This window comes from Hippocampus zosterae, chromosome 10, assembly GCF_025434085.1.
Source record: "Hippocampus zosterae strain Florida chromosome 10, ASM2543408v3, whole genome shotgun sequence".
Classification (NCBI taxonomy): domain Eukaryota; kingdom Metazoa; phylum Chordata; class Actinopteri; order Syngnathiformes; family Syngnathidae; genus Hippocampus; species Hippocampus zosterae.
Window position 1 is genome coordinate 18450323 of NC_067460.1, and position 15093 is coordinate 18465415.

At 43.1% G+C, this 15093-nt stretch overlaps 2 protein-coding genes across 5 annotated transcripts in view; one reads left to right on the forward strand and one right to left on the reverse strand.

Moving 5' to 3' along the window:
- LOC127608602 (NADPH oxidase 4) overlaps window positions 1-10122 on the forward strand; it is a 17801-nt gene extending 7679 nt beyond the window's left edge. The window contains exons 8-18 of one of the 3 annotated variants that reach the window (XM_052077778.1): window positions 629-709; window positions 1453-1612; window positions 2805-2969; window positions 3077-3139; window positions 3723-3783; window positions 4506-4587; window positions 5631-5750; window positions 5851-5959; window positions 7028-7096; window positions 8196-8296; window positions 8340-10122. In XM_052077778.1, the coding sequence (XP_051933738.1) occupies window positions 629-709; window positions 1453-1612; window positions 2805-2969; window positions 3077-3139; window positions 3723-3783; window positions 4506-4587; window positions 5631-5750; window positions 5851-5959; window positions 7028-7096; window positions 8196-8296; window positions 8340-8550 (1222 nt within the window). In that variant the 3' untranslated portion in view covers window positions 8551-10122. The remainder of the gene's footprint in view (window positions 1-628; window positions 710-1452; window positions 1613-2804; window positions 2970-3076; window positions 3140-3722; window positions 3784-4505; window positions 4588-5630; window positions 5751-5850; window positions 5960-7027; window positions 7097-8195; window positions 8297-8339) is intronic. The other 2 variants (XM_052077780.1, XM_052077779.1) reach the window with 2 other exon arrangements.
- Window positions 9126-14626, reverse strand: tyr (tyrosinase). 2 transcript variants are annotated; one of them, XM_052077781.1, is made up of 6 exons: window positions 14422-14626; window positions 13455-14321; window positions 12048-12264; window positions 10940-11087; window positions 10681-10862; window positions 9126-10591 (listed from the first exon to the last, which is right to left on the reverse strand). In XM_052077781.1, the coding sequence occupies exons 2-6, from the start codon at window positions 14280-14282 to the stop codon at window positions 10344-10346; spliced, it is 1623 nt and encodes a 540-aa protein (XP_051933741.1). In that variant the 5' UTR covers window positions 14283-14321; window positions 14422-14626; the 3' UTR covers window positions 9126-10343. The 2 variants fall into 2 exon arrangements, with proteins under 2 accessions (XP_051933741.1, XP_051933743.1); XM_052077783.1 differs by having other exon boundaries at window positions 13455-14626.
- Window positions 14627-15093: the final 467 nt, after the last annotated feature.

Sequence of the window (15093 nt, forward strand, 5' to 3'; positions counted from 1 at the left end):
GCTGGCCTGGGAACGCCTCAGGATCCCCCGGGGAGAGCTGGAAGAAGTAGCTAGGGAGAGGGAAGTCTGGGCTTCCCTGCTAAAGCTGTTGCCCCCGCGACCCGGCCCCGGATAAGCGGTAGATGATGGATGGATGGATGGATAAAATACTCACATTAACAGACATTTGGAAATGCTGACCTCGAGTGAGGGAGACCCGTGGGTGCCTAGAGACCATTTCAACCAACAATTTTGGATTGTGACATATGTTGGCAGTGTGCAGAAGATGAAAGAACAGGGTTCCAAGCTTCTAAAGAAGTTGAATTTAAAGTGGTGACTAGAGTGTTTGAAATGGTCATTGTGAGTGGTGTTTATGGGCCGTGGGGGTCATTGTGTGTGATGACCCCTCTAATATTGACCTCTGATGTCTTGCTTAGTCAGGCTCTGAGCCGGGAGTCTGTGCATCTGCTCATGAACAAACTCATCTCGCTTTCTTCTTTTGCTGTCTTTGCTCTTTTTTTCCCCCTCTTTGTCCCTCGTTCCACTTTTTGTTCCCCACACAAAAACAGCTGTCTTTAAATAGACCAATTATATTTCAAAGAATTTCTTGGAAATACAACACTAATTGTTGCCCTTTTAATTGTTTCAGAATATACAACTATGAAATCTTCTGGTATACACACAACCTCTTCATCATCTTCTATATCATTCTGATGGTGCACATGGTCGGGTAAGTATTGGTTGATATCAGACCAATAATCATAACACCACCTGTGTGTTTTGCTACACTCTTACTCAAAGAAACGATGTATGCATATCAGTGAATACATCCATCCATCCATCCATTTTCTAATCCGCTTATCCTCACAAGGGTGGCGGGCGTGCTGGAGCCTATCCCAGCTGTCTTCAGGCAGTAGGCGGGGGGCACCCTGAACTGGCTACCAGCCAATCGCAGGGCACATACAGACGAACAACCATCCGCGCTCACACTCACACCTAGCGACAATTTTGAGTGTTCCATGCAAATTTACCTTACATGTTTTTAGAATGTGGGAGGGAACCGGAGTACCCAGAGAAAACCCACTCTGGCACGGGGAGAACATGCAAACGCCACACAGGAAGATTCAAACTCACGACCTATGCACTGTGAGGCCGACGTGCTAATCAGTCGACCACCGTGCCGCCCTCAGTGAATACAGAAGACACAAAATCAGATGTGTACTAAACGAAATTCCATTCTCAGCTTTTCATACAAGTCAGATGTTCACGCCCACAACGGCGCAAATCACCCGTTTCCAACCGCGCGTGCCTGCGAAAATAGCAAAACGAGTTTAGCCTCCCGATGCGCATATCTATTCCATGCCATGTGCCTGACATGCGCTGGGCATAAATAAAGAGTTCCTTGTCTTTATGCTATGCGGAGGTGTAAAACTGGCATAAATTGATCGTCATCTTTTTCCATCTTCTGAAAAGAGGAGCACTAAAATATCAGACCAACATCGAGGCTCATCCCCCTGGATGCTTACGAGCCAACCACAGCCGTGCAGAGGAACAAGGGGAGGAACTAGAGAAACGTGAGCAAGAGGAGATGCCGTGCAAGGCAGAGGCTCACTTCCAGCCCCACTTCCCTCAGGTGTGTGTGTGTGTGTGTGTGTGTGTGTGTGAGAGAGAGAGAGAGTGTCTGTTGGGGAGGTCTTGTTTATTAGAGGTGTGGTGCTCTTTGGGGGTTGCATTTTTTTAATGCTGTAATGTATTTGCACATGGTCGTTAAGCTAAAAGGTGGCGCCATAAAATCCCCTGTAAATCCTCCATGTGCTTTAGAGGAGCTGTGAGCAATTAGGCTGCAACAGGTACACGCCAAAAGAGAAAAGAGAGGTAACAGCACAGCACATGGTTTTATTTAACATGTCATCCGTCCTTGTTGCTATTGAGATTATTGGCTTATCATTATGTCCCATCGCTGGTGAACTACCTTTTGACCAGGCCCTTGGGCGGCAGCTGCGGTCCTTAACTCATTCACTCCCAAAGACGTTTTTAAACGTCTTTTCAAACTTGGTCCAGAATTGGCTGGTACTGAATGAGTTAATTGGGCCGACCCTGGTACTGCATAAAGTAATACGCCACAGTAGCTTGACTCTATCATACGACCACGCGAGTGATTTATCTCTTGTTTTGGGCACCAACTGTCATCTTCCTCATCAGTTTGGAGTTTCTTCTTCTTCTGTTTTCCGATTATTTATGTTTATGTTGTTTTCTATGGTTTCCAATTATTAATGATTTCCTTCATTTTAAGAAATACACACAAAAAACCCGTTCTGCTTATGTGTTATGTGTATATCTGTGATGCAAATCGTGTTTGAATAAATGCATCATCATACTTGCAAGTCTACAGGACTACCACTTTTCTATTGGAAAAAGAAAGTACAAACACACATGCTGGAGTTCATCTCCCCTATTTCTGGAAGCCCGACTATCTTACTCCACTGTCTCCACTTCAATGTTGTGGTGTCTTTCCCCAATCTCGTCTATAATATTTATCTCTTGACCGTAGCCACCAGACACTACACAAGATGTTAATACACAAGACCTTGGTTGCTATTTAGTGTGTTTCATTCTGACTGATGCGTTGAGAAGCAGCTTGGTTTATGCATGCCTATTGCAGGAAATCAATTGTTAGCTGAGCTAAGTCTGTACGGTGCTGTGAAAAAGCAGCAAGAGTTTTCTGCCATTTTCTGAACCCCTTTCGGGTTGCGGGTGAGCTGACAAAAGCTTTTGTGGTGAATTGATTCATACTGGATGTGCTGTGTGTGTGTTTGTGCAAATAGACATGGCTGTGGGTATCGGGTCCTCTGTGTCTCTACTGTGCGGAGCGTCTGTACCGCTATATCCGGAGCAGCGATCCGGTTACCATAGTGACTGTCATCAGGCACCCCTGTGATGTCATTGAGTTACGAATGCTTAAGAAGAACTTTAAAGCTCGTCCGGGGCAGGTAAGATGTCTGTTTGGTTCCATCTCAAGTGCATTTGCTCTTGTATTCACATCATGGCAGCTTGCACTCTTCGTTTCTCAATTTCAACTCCTTCCATCCTCTCACAGTATATTGTCCTCAACTGTCCCAATGTCTCGTCATTTGAGAACCATCCTTTCACGCTAACGGCGGTAAGAGTGCAACACAACTCCAGCTTTTTCTGACATGTTTCCAACATGTGATATTAAAAACGCATGAGTATACATACCCTTGGTACGCCATCATAGTGTCTCGTTTTTTGGGAAAACATGTACTACTACTTTCCCCCCTCTACAACCTGAATTCACTTAATTGGCAACAGGGGCTTCTCGTGATTGAGCCGCACACATCGTTTGTAGGGTTGATGGGAACACACACACACACACACACACACTGTGCACAACTGGTGTGACGGTAGAGGGAATCACTCTTACAGAGAGCAGACGGACCCTGAGGCCAGGATCTGCCAACCGGAAGGCGTGCATGTGTATCCATCTGTGTGTGGGTGTAATTCAACAGGATTAATGGAAAATCATGTTGCTTTGGAAAGCTCTTTGCACATGTTTTTTATTTGTGTTTTTTTATATAGTACTCTCCAGTAACTGAGTCGTCTCAGAGTCTGCACCATGAGTGTGTGTGTGTTTGTGTGTGTGTGTGTGTGTGTGTGTGTGTGTGTGTGTGTGTGTGTGTGTTTGTCTTTCTTTGTGATTCACTGTCTGCTTTCTAACTTTGCAGTGTCCCACAGAGAACAAAGAAACGTTCGGCATTCATCTTCGGGTCGTCGGAGACTGGACTGGTGAGTGTATTTACTGCACGCACACACACACACACACATGCACACACAAACTCGCACACACCCATGCACATGTTTGAGAATGAGGTATGCCTTTTCTATTTTTCTATTTTCTCTGTGAAGAATCTACATTATTTGCATAAAAGATAGCTATTTATGTGTGTGTGTGTATTCTATGGGTGTTGATTGTTAACCTTGAGTCTAACAGGCCTCTTGCTGTGTTATTGTCATGTCAGAAACCGTCTTACATCCTTGGATTTCATGTCGCAATATCCACCGTGAGCACCAATCTTTTTTTGGTCATCATTTCAAGTTATTGTTGCGCTATCCATATTGCGATGTTAGGCCAGTCGGAGACATACACACTTGGATCTTTTTTGAGGTGGCATTACAAAAATACAAAGAAAGCAAAACGCATGTAAAGTAAATGTGTTCTTTCTACATGCGGCGCATGAGGGACAACACCCAGGTGGGAGTGGGCCGTTTCCTGTGGGAGGCTGTGACAAATGCAAACTTGTGTTGTCTCCACATGCGCACTTGCTTTGTGAACACTAGAGGGGAAGTTAGTTTGTTTGCGTTAGCTGTTGAATTGGCCACGATGACATGTGAAAGTACCACACAAGGAAACATTCTACTGGAAATGTAAAGACATCCAATAACACGTGTTGCAATCCTGTGTTGTGTTGCATCCCAATAATATCCTCTTCTTTTCCCTTTATCTTCAGAGCGCTTCACACAGATGTTACTTCCTGACCTTACGAGAGACTTGGACATCCTCCCTGTGGTGCATCAGAGAAGATACCCCAAGTATGTGTGTGTGTGTGTGTGTGTGTGATAGAGAGAGAAAGAGAGATTGAGAGGGGGGTGAATTCTCATGCAAGCTTCAAATCACAATGGGGTGAAAGATCCTGACCCTCTGACACTGTGCTCTTCCTGTTCTGAGTGTGTGAGAAGCTGACGTAGGAAGACTTGGAGTGAATGAGAGTCTTGTGACAGTACAGTTGAACACTTCTGAAACTGTAAGCAATGGTCGTCGAGGAAGAAATGGAAAATGCATTCTCCTACTGGCCTTAATCAACAAACTAGGCTTTCTAATACACAAAATATTGGTCAGGATTTTTTTTCCCACCTTTCCAGTCATAGTCAATAAAGGCCAGATTCTCAAATGTCTCCAAAAAGTCTTGTCCCGAGAGAGTTCATGTACAAAGTCATTATATAAGGCAGAACATCAATGGCAATTCTAAGGGCTTGTGATTGAGAGACGCCTTTGAAATGTGTTTTTTAATTTGACGCACTCCGAGAGCAACCGAGTTCCATGCTTTCAATGACGGGAGGGAAATAATTATTCAAACTCCAAAAAAAGATCATCCGGAAAACAATTTATCTTGCAAAAGTTAAAGTATGTAGAGCTCCACATCACTTTTTCTCTGTGTGTTTATGTCCGCGCTCCATTTATGCTTCATGGAGAAAGACGTAAAGCACGCCTTTACGACGAGCGACAATTTATTTGGCACAATTGCATTTTACAGAGAAAGACGAACCCAATGAACCCTTTTGTTAGCTTGGTAGTTTACTCAAAAGCTTCAGTGGATTGAATTGCTTTTGTGTGAGAATCACGAATGAATGTGTGTGTGCGTGTGTGTGTTCTCGATTAAATCCAATTGTTTAAGTAACTGTTGTGAAGACGCCGAATGTGTGTACGCGCACATGCACAGACCGACGTAGTGGGATTTCAGATGCAGGATGTTTATCCGAGCATGTGTGCTTAACCCAGTGTAGGAAGTCCAATTAATTGTGTCTGTGTTTTAATTTGCGCTGTACATTTACGTTGCGTGCATGTGTATGTTCAGGCTTTATGTGGATGGTCCGTTTGGAAGTCCTTCGGAGGAAGTGTTCAACTATGACGTCAGCCTTTGCGTCGCGGGCGGAATAGGGGTGACGCCGTTCGCCTGTGTCCTGCATACTCTTCTGTGAGTGCTTCCCCAACTGTACATCACACGAACGGTGGAGATTGGTTCCAGCTGCCTTTTGAATGTTTCCGCTTGTCCCTCCTCCTCATTGTGGACCCAGTGACGGCTGGATGGGGTTCAGGTTGAAGAGGTTGTACTTTGTGTGGGTCTGCAGGGAGCTCCGGTCGTTTTACTGGTTCGCTGAGCTGCTGTCGACCCTACATCATAAGGTTGGCTCGCACGCACTCTATGAACAACGCGATTGGTCCACTATTAGCATTGTAGGTCATTTCAAATGCCTCGAGGACAGACCATTCCGCTAAGAAGAGAGGAGCTACCTGTCCCAAGCTGTCCGGACTTGCCTGTCGAAAAGGTCACTGAAAGTTTCTCAGGATTTCAAAGGGACACACACAAATAAGTGGATTGGCATTGCGGTTTGAGAAGCACAATTTGTATTTTGTGCCTCAATCAGACACATTGAAACGTGAAACTGCAAATGGGTGTTTTTGTGGCAAAAAAACGCCGCACAGCTGCCAAATGTTACAATAATCACTGGCCGCAAACTCATTAACATGTTGCGATTGTTCCGAATATTTAAACAACAAAAATCCACATCGTGGCGCCATTACCAAGGGCTCAGTGATGTGTGATGAGTTTCATGACTAGTTTCGGCACTGACTCCTCTGGATCTAAAAATATGAATTTAAAATAGAAGATTAGCCTATATCTCACTTGACGTCGCCAATAATTCTATTAATAACGTCCATTAATGCGTGCACGGTCACTTGAGCCGCACAGGGAGCAATGCCTCTAGCAGCGTGTCTTCACGTCACGCCCAGGACGTGAATAGGAAACAGGCTTTTTTTTTAGGACAGCCTCAAAAACACGTGTAGGGACAAAACGCTGATTTTTAAAAATGTTTCTTATCAACTAGTAAAGTGGAAATTGGAGAAAATTCTTGAGCTAGATAAAGTCCTTAAAATGCTTCTTCTGGGTTATTATCTTCACAACTGAACCATCTAAACACTTAAACTCAAATTCTCTAACCAATTAGAGTTTTAGAATTAGAAGCGCTATAAAGAGTGGAGAGCCACCTCGTCTTCAAATCATGTTTAAATCATTGTGCAAAGAAAGACCACTCTTGTATTTTAGTGTAACTGGAAGGAGGACAGCCTTTATAATGAAGGAAATCAGCAGTGGGGGCTGTGCCGCCATCACGTGGATGGTAGTGGACATAACAATGGAATTAAATGAAGCCTCGTGCCATGAAAATGTCCTCTCTTTTTTTTGACATCTAGTTATGGCATGAAAACAAACCTGACTACTTGAACCTGAAACTGTACGTCAGTCAGGCAGACAACCTGCAGGTAGGTGACGCACGGGTAAACACAAAACCCACACACAGCCACTTTATCATCCATTATTTCCACATGTAATGTAGTCTTTTTCTCTTCTGGGGCTAAATGAGAACTTCAACCATACACTGGGGAGGCTGAGAAAATTATTTATCAAAATATTTTCAAGTATGAAATAAAATTCTGGTGGGGCCAAACTGGGGTTGTAGAGATTTCTTGTAGCCCTCCCCTATCCTCAGTGTAGCGCCATTTCTGCTAGTCCAGTGGTTCTTAACCTTGGTTCGATCGAGCCCTAGGGGTTTGGTTAATCGGTCTCAGCGGTTAGACGGAGCCTCTGCCGTGCAGGGTAAGACACAACATGTCAATTACCGTATTGGCCCGAATATAAAACTGTGTTTTTTGCATTGAAATAAGACTGACAAAGTAGGGGTCGTCTTATATTCGAGGTCTAGACATTATACCCATTCACGACGCTAGATGGCGCCAGATATAATTGAAGCGAATGCTGAATTTGTTTCCCCAGGCCAAAGTGAACCCCTGCCACAAAGAATAAAAATAAAAATAGCGGTAGCACAAAGAAGAAAAATAAAAAATAGTGGTAAGAAAGAAAAGAGAAGAAAATAATAGAAGACATAACAGAAAATGGAGAAAGTAGCGACAATCTGGAGAAAAGTGGGTCGAAGATCGGCCGGGTTAACCGGCAGCTGAGGAGAAGTTATGATGTAATTTACATTTCAAAAACCATAAGCCATTCATTTACGAATGTGATTGCACTCTATTTTACGTATTTAAATGTTCAGATATTAAGATTTGAATTAGGGAAAATAACATGCTTTTTCTCTCAAATATATTTTTAGAATCATTAGTTTCAAATGTACTGTAATTATTTTCTGTATAAAAATTAATTTGTTGTTCAAAATGTTTTTTTTCAAACTTGAGTCTTGAAAAAGAGGGGGTCGTCTTATAATCAGGGCCGTCTTATATTCGGGCCAATACGGTAGTTATGACACGCCCACTTGGCCATCCTGAGTTCCTTCACACATATACAACCGTAGGTTGAACTGGCTTGTGCTTCTTCAATGTTTTTTTTGTTTTTTTGCTTATCCTAAAGGGCCTAACTGAGGAGAAATACCACCTGCTTGCATCACGCCTACTGGTGGGTCGTCCCAGGTGGAAGTTACTGTTTGATGAAATTGGAAGGACCAACAAGCGGTGAGTACGAAGAAAGATCATTTTTTCATCTTGCTTCAAACAGTCACGCTGTCCTCGTGCTTGTGTGTGACTTTTCAGGAAGCGAGTTGGGGTGTTCTGTTGTGGACCTAAAGGCATCTCCAGGACTCTTCACAGACTGTGTAACTCAGCTCACTTTCCTGGAACTACTTTTGAATTTAACAAAGAGTCCTTCAGCTGATTGTGCCTTGAGCAGGAAAAGCATAGCTCGTTCGGATTCAATCACTCTGCATTGAAATTACATTGTACATGTAATGTAGCCACTCTCAAAGGAACTGTCCCAAAAAAGGGACTTGATCGTTGGCTATTCACAGATCGACTGTACAGTTCTCTACTCGTTATTATCCCTGGTCAGCCTAAATTGGTGCTTTACAGAGGCCCCTGGGAAGAAATCAGCACCCTGAAGTTCACCGGGAACAGCCCATCTCTCGATGAACCACCTCGAATGTGCTTCATTTTGGAAGCTGCTAATGAATTTAGAGCTTTATTTGGATTATAGAGTGATCAAGCGCAACAAGTGATGGCCACACGTGATGAGTGTATCATACTTGGGGAGTTCATCGTTCTGTGTAACAGTGTTGACGTGTCATATTGAAAGAATCGTTTAATCATTCCACAAGAGGCATTTTTGTTTTTTCTACACTTTACTCTGGATATACAGCGGCACCTTGAGATACGAGTCACTTCAAGTTTTTCGAGATCTGAACCGTCATTCTGAAGATTTCTTTGCAGTGACTTGCGAGTACAAACTTGAGATACTGCATCATGTGTGGATTTTCATTTCTTTCAAATGAAAGGACCACAGATAAAATTTGGATCAGATCTGATTTTAATGCAGCCACTCACATTTCATGAGCTTGTGAGAAATCACATGCATTACGATCCTTGAGCACCAGTTTTTCGGTGAGTGTACAGTATTCACTTGTATTAAAACAAGGTAATTTCCTTTTAAGTGGGAGTCAAATCAGACATTTTCTTTTTTATAATATACTTTATGTGCCCCCACTAAACAGGGAATTTCAAATGGAGTTGGTGGAATAAAAATTAACCAGACAAATCCACCTATTTCAGCCATCCGCAGAAGCTAAAATTTTATGCAGCATTGCCCCCTGCTGTTGGCTGAAATTCACGTCAAAGTGTTGATGGGTTTGAATTGCTGCCGTAGAATTTCTGGGTTTGGTCACATGGATTTATTATCTGTTACATTCTTATTCCACAATCCAATTTTAATGAGATTGCTGTGTTTAGACTAGTGGAGGCACACATAACATAATTGCACTTTTAACATGTTTATTTCATTGTATTTCATTTGACCTTCACTTTCAATTGGGTCATCATAATATCGAAAATAATTATACAATTGTACATTTAATAGTGATTAAAACCCATTTAATTTCTGAATATAGAATATGTTAATATTTAGCAAACACCTTTCAAGGCAAGCTCTTTCACCTAACTCAAGCATGTGAATCGTTGTTCATATTATTATTGTTATTATTATCATCAATTATCATTATCAATATCATTATCAACACATGCATGTGTACCCGCACGTCCTCGGTGTATTCTGATTGGTAAATGTTTGGAATATGTGGGATATCTTCCTGAATGATTTTCAGCCTGCTGTTTAAAAACTTCATGAAGGTTGGTGCACCCAAATCAACAATTTACAGCGTCTGACATTGTGAGTAAGATTTTTTCTTTTTGTACATGTGCAGTGTATCCGAGATACCTTATCAACAAATACATAGAAGTGTTTATGACATTTGAATAATTACCGTGCATTTTACTTAATGGACTAAATCTTTTGGTTTGGTATGCAAAAGATAGTAAGAATGGACACTCATTATACGTGTAGACATATGCTTTTGTTTTTTTAAAATGAGGAGAAAACGTGATTCAGGTGCACAAACTCTTCGCCAAATTTTATCTTTAGAAACCCAGGAACCTGTCAGAATGTCATTACCTAAACAAGTGTAAGAATGTGTGTGTGTGCATGTGCGCGCGCATGTGTGTGTGTGTGTGTGTGTTACAGAGTAGTCTGGTAGGAAGCTGAGCCTTCCTCTGAGCTGCTCTGAAGAAGCGGCTGTCGTTCTCCAAAAATGGACATCCTCTTCCTCCTCAGGTTTCGTCTCCATTTCTTTCGTGCCACAACGGCCACAACCGCGGTGATTGCCGTGATCAACGCCCCGATGATACCGGCTCCCAGCAACCACGGCCAGATCTCCTGGGCCTGCTGGAGGTAAGGTGTCAGGATTTCCTGAACAAATCGCTGACCTGCAGTGGAGGCAGACAGAATGACACAAGTTCAGATCAACAAAGCTGCTGAATGAAAAAGGCTCTCACTCACGATCTTCTGGACTGACCTGGATCCAACAGATAGGCGTATTCATATCCCATTGACTTAGTGGAGAGGAAATAGTCTCCATTTCTATAAAGAGGCAGGAATGGCACCATGTAGTAGCCGTCATTGTGGCCAATGGGCGCGTCGGTAGAGGGATAGAAGGCCCGTGTAGGCTGGTGGGTTCGCAGCCAACGCTCAAAGATGCTGCTCAAAAGAAGGCCTGGGTGTTAGTGTGGGGAATGAACTGGAATAATAATGTGTGTGATGGCGCTTTACTGTACCTGTCTATGAAAGCGTGGTGCAGGAGGAATATGGGGTCATTGGCGGAACCTTGCACAGAGGACATGGAGCCGTTCATGAAGACGTGCAAGGCATTGTGCATGGTGCTCTGGCCTTGAACCGCCATGCCTGTGATTGGACTGGCGAAACCTGAAGGAGGGAACGTGAGCACACCCTTTTTTTTCTCTTTATATTATAGACAAAAATATCAAGACATCTTTCGATTACAGCTAAAGGGAGTAAAATTTATACATGAGAGATTCTCAACCAGTGGGCCCGTTCTGGGTGAACGCCAGGCTGCCAGTAAAAAAAACAAAAAAGAATGATGCAAGACATTTGCTGTCTTGTCGGATGCAAGATAGCAAATCCCAAATAACTAATACAACTGGGGTTTGAATTTTAATTCATTCGGAACGATTGCAGTCATGTAGTTGGAACGTTACTTTGAAGGGAAATGACAGGAAGTAAACTCTCATGTGCTATTATTGCTTATCCTTTATCTTTATTGCATGGCTGTCAGAGCAGATGGATGGATGGATAGATACAGATAGATAGATAGATAGATAGATAGATAGATAGATAGATAGATAGATAGATAGATAGATAGATAGATAGATAGATAGATAGATAGATGGATGGATGGATGGATAGATAGATAGATAGATAGATAGATAGATAGATAGATAGATAGATAGATAGATAGATAGATAGATAGATAGATAGATAGATAGATAGATAGATAGATAGATAGATAGATAGATAGATAGATAGATAGATAGATAGATAGATAGATAGATAGATAGATAGATAGATAGATAGATAGATAGATAGATAGATAGATAGATGTGTCAGGCCTTTGACTGACTGTACGCCGCCTCTCATGACCCCACTCAATCTAATTGGTGTAGCAAATGAATGGGGATAGACATTCTCACCATGATGAATATCTATCCCCGTGTGAGTTTGCAAATGGGCCAAAAATCTTCCTCTAGATTAGAGAGATTAGCTCAAGGATTATGTTCCCATTCAGTTGTTAACCATGCGAGTACAGGAATACTAATGTATTAGTGTGTATTTGTGTGTGTTTGTGTGTGTGGCTACTGTTCTTACCCTCAAGAACGTTCCTGAAGCTCATGTTGGCAAAGCGGTCCATGGCTCCGGTCTCGTACTCCCGGAGGCCCACGGTGAAGTCGACATCAGCTGATGTTGGGAGTCGCTGCACTCGACTGGTATCATGGTTGCCGGGGTTACGCAACAGCGGTCCTTCCCCTGTCGCGTTGCACAAGGCCTCACGATTGTTGTAGTCCTCGGGCTGAGTGCAGATCACCTGCATGTACGCAGACCGAAACGCAAAAGGTAATTCAACTTCTTTTCTTTAACAACTGCGGACCAGGGGCAAAACTCAAGAGGAAGGTGAACATTAAAGTGTTCATTATTGTGAATGCAAACATAACATTTGTATGCGTTTATAAATATGCTCTTTGTTAATGTACCGTAGTGAGCCTCAAAGTGTACACGTCCCACAAGAATCACTGAAATAAATATTCAAACCGTGCATAATGTTACATAATTTGTTCTAATCCACTCCAGTACTTTTGTTTAATACAGTTCAATTGCATTTAACAATTAAGTACAATACATTTGCATTTAAATTTTTCGGCATGTTTGTTCTTATTTAGGTACAATTTTTAATCATTACTTAAGTAATTTTTTTGGGGGGGGGGGTATATTTAAATTATGTATAATGTTCCTGTGGCTTCCAATAATATTACCGTGCATCTGTTTTAGGAATAAAGCCGATGCTTTGTTTTTGATTAACATCAACTGCTACTCGGTTCACACATCGCTGTATTTTAATGTCGGTCACTATGATGGTATTTAGAGAGCAAAGTATTTTTTTTAGGTAGTACTTGGTGTAAAAAGTTTGAGAGCCACCGATGTACAAGAATAGGGACTGAGCCCTGCCGAAAATCATGACAAATCGCTTGTCACTTTTTCTGTTCTCCTGAATTTAAAAGCTTGTTACAGTTCTTTGGCACAGAGACCCAACAAGATGGTGCCTGATCCCTTTTTATTACAAAAGTAGAATTATCATCTTGTGGCATCCATTATCTGTACCGCTTTATCCTTACCAGGGTCGCGGGTGTGCTGGGGTCTATCCCAGCTAATTCAGAAAAAGAAAAAAAAAATCAAACAAACAAAAAAAACTGCTTCTAGGTGAGATTTTCAACTAACAAAAAACTGCAGTATCATGTCTCTGTATGTTTGTAATGTATGCTCATGTTTAAGCCAAGAGATTTTAGTAATTGTGGACCCCTAATTAACCTCTTAAACTGAAATTTTGGCGTAAACCATGCTCGATAAAAGGATTTCCTTTGCTATTTTCACTGGTTAAATCAGTGGAAAATTGTCATTTTCTCTGGTTTCAACCAACCAAACCATTCTCTACTCTGAGCCTGGGTTCAGATTTTCATTTTTACACACTTAATAGGGAGAAGTGAATGAAAATATCCTCACCTTCCACGATGAGAAGACGGACGCAGGGCTGATAAGGTTGGGATTGAAGGGGCTGCGGCCCCCCATCAAAGCATCGGTGCACACCTGACAGGTTTGGGCGTCCCTCCAGTCCCAGTATGGGATGGTAAAGTTAAAATCTCCTGTGAGCTTCCTTATCTCATTCTCCCAGTGAAGCAGGTAGACTCGATGCCAGGGCAGAAAGGCCGCAGATTCATGGGCGAAGTCGATGTCGGTCCACACGTTCCCCGGCCCACCCAGGAAAGCGTCTCGCGACACGTAGTAGTGCATCCAGACAAACAGATCGTAGGAGTTGATGTCACTGAACATTGGATTCTCACCATTTTCGCCCATCTCTGCTCTGGTTGCCGTGGCAATGACATAGTCGGGGCTGATGGTGTTCTTGGCCAGGTTGAGGTAGGAGATGAACTTTTGCTGCTCAGCAGCTGACAGCGTCAGGATGTTTCGCCGCACCGATTCCCTGTACTCGGCACAATTTGCTCCCCAATAGCCAAACCTGCACTCCCCGCAGTCGTAACCTCCGTAGTTTCCCACACAGCGACAGGTCCGATTGTAGAAGGCCAAAGGCCAGCGCTCCCTGTCATCAATTCCGCTGTGCGGGTACTGCGGACCGTGCGGCTCGTCCGACACGAGCACCTCGGTGCAAAAACCTCGGCCTGACAGGGCACCGCACGCCGAGCCGTCTCCATCCCAAACGGGGCAACATTCTTTGGTCCGTAGGCTCTCCGTGTTGGCGCAGGGCCGAGGGAATTGGCAAAAGCAGGTCCCGACAAGCTGCAGAACCAGCACGGCTAGAAACGGGCTCCTCATGATGGAGTGTTGGCGCTCAGCAGCAGGTCACTGGAACACCTATCGAAAAGAAAAAGGGACTTCCGCTTGCTCACGCGCAAACTAATTCATTGTCGCTGTGATAAAATATATGGAAGAAATCCACGTTTGTAAAAACGACCTTATTTCGCTGTTTGAGGATTTGCCCAGCCAAGCATCCAACCTCCTTCCACCCTCACTTTCTTCACCCTGCCAGCAGTTTACTGTTCTCGCCAATCTCGTTAAACTCATTTAGGGGCTGTCCTCAGACAGAATGTGTGATCTCACACACACACCCTCTCGCGCACACGCAACTTGGTGTGTGCCCTCACCCAAGATCACATGCTTAGAATAATATCCCAGATTCTTTCATTCTGTCTTAAGACCAGCTGACCTCAGACCAGCTGACCCCTCCTCCACTTTACCTCAGGCGCAAATGCCTGACTGGGCGTATGTTCCGCCCCTTCTCAGAAGTTCCACGTTTGCTCACGATGGCATTATGTGGCTGAAATTGTGGAAAAACTGAAAAGGAAGTGTAAATTTGGCAAAATTAAGTCAGGAATTGTTTGGTCTTGGTAAACTTGGGGTCAAGTTTGGGTTAGTGTAGTAATCATCGTTTAGTGGCTGCCAAATATGTGTTAGCATTATGTTGACTCTCACGTTTGTTTTTCAATGAAAACGTCATGGGAAATTAAAGAAAACGTGCATATCATGTAGATCTGGGGTGCCCATTAGGTAGATCCTGATCTACCGGTAGATCTAAGACAGGTCCCAAGTAGATCCGAGGAGTGTCGAGAAGAAAAAAAACAAACAA

Coding starts and splice junctions, on each gene's coding strand:
- tyr (XM_052077781.1), bottom strand. CDS start 14,282: ATGAGGAGCCCGTTTCTAGCCGTGCTGGTTCTGCAGCTTGTCGGGACC. Junction 12,265..13,454: donor CCGTCTTCTCATCGTGGAAG/GTGAGGATATTT, acceptor GCGTACATGCAG/GTGATCTGCACTCAGCCCGA. Junction 11,088..12,047: donor CTTCAGGAACGTTCTTGAGG/GTAAGAACAGTA, acceptor TCCCTCCTTCAG/GTTTCGCCAGTCCAATCACA.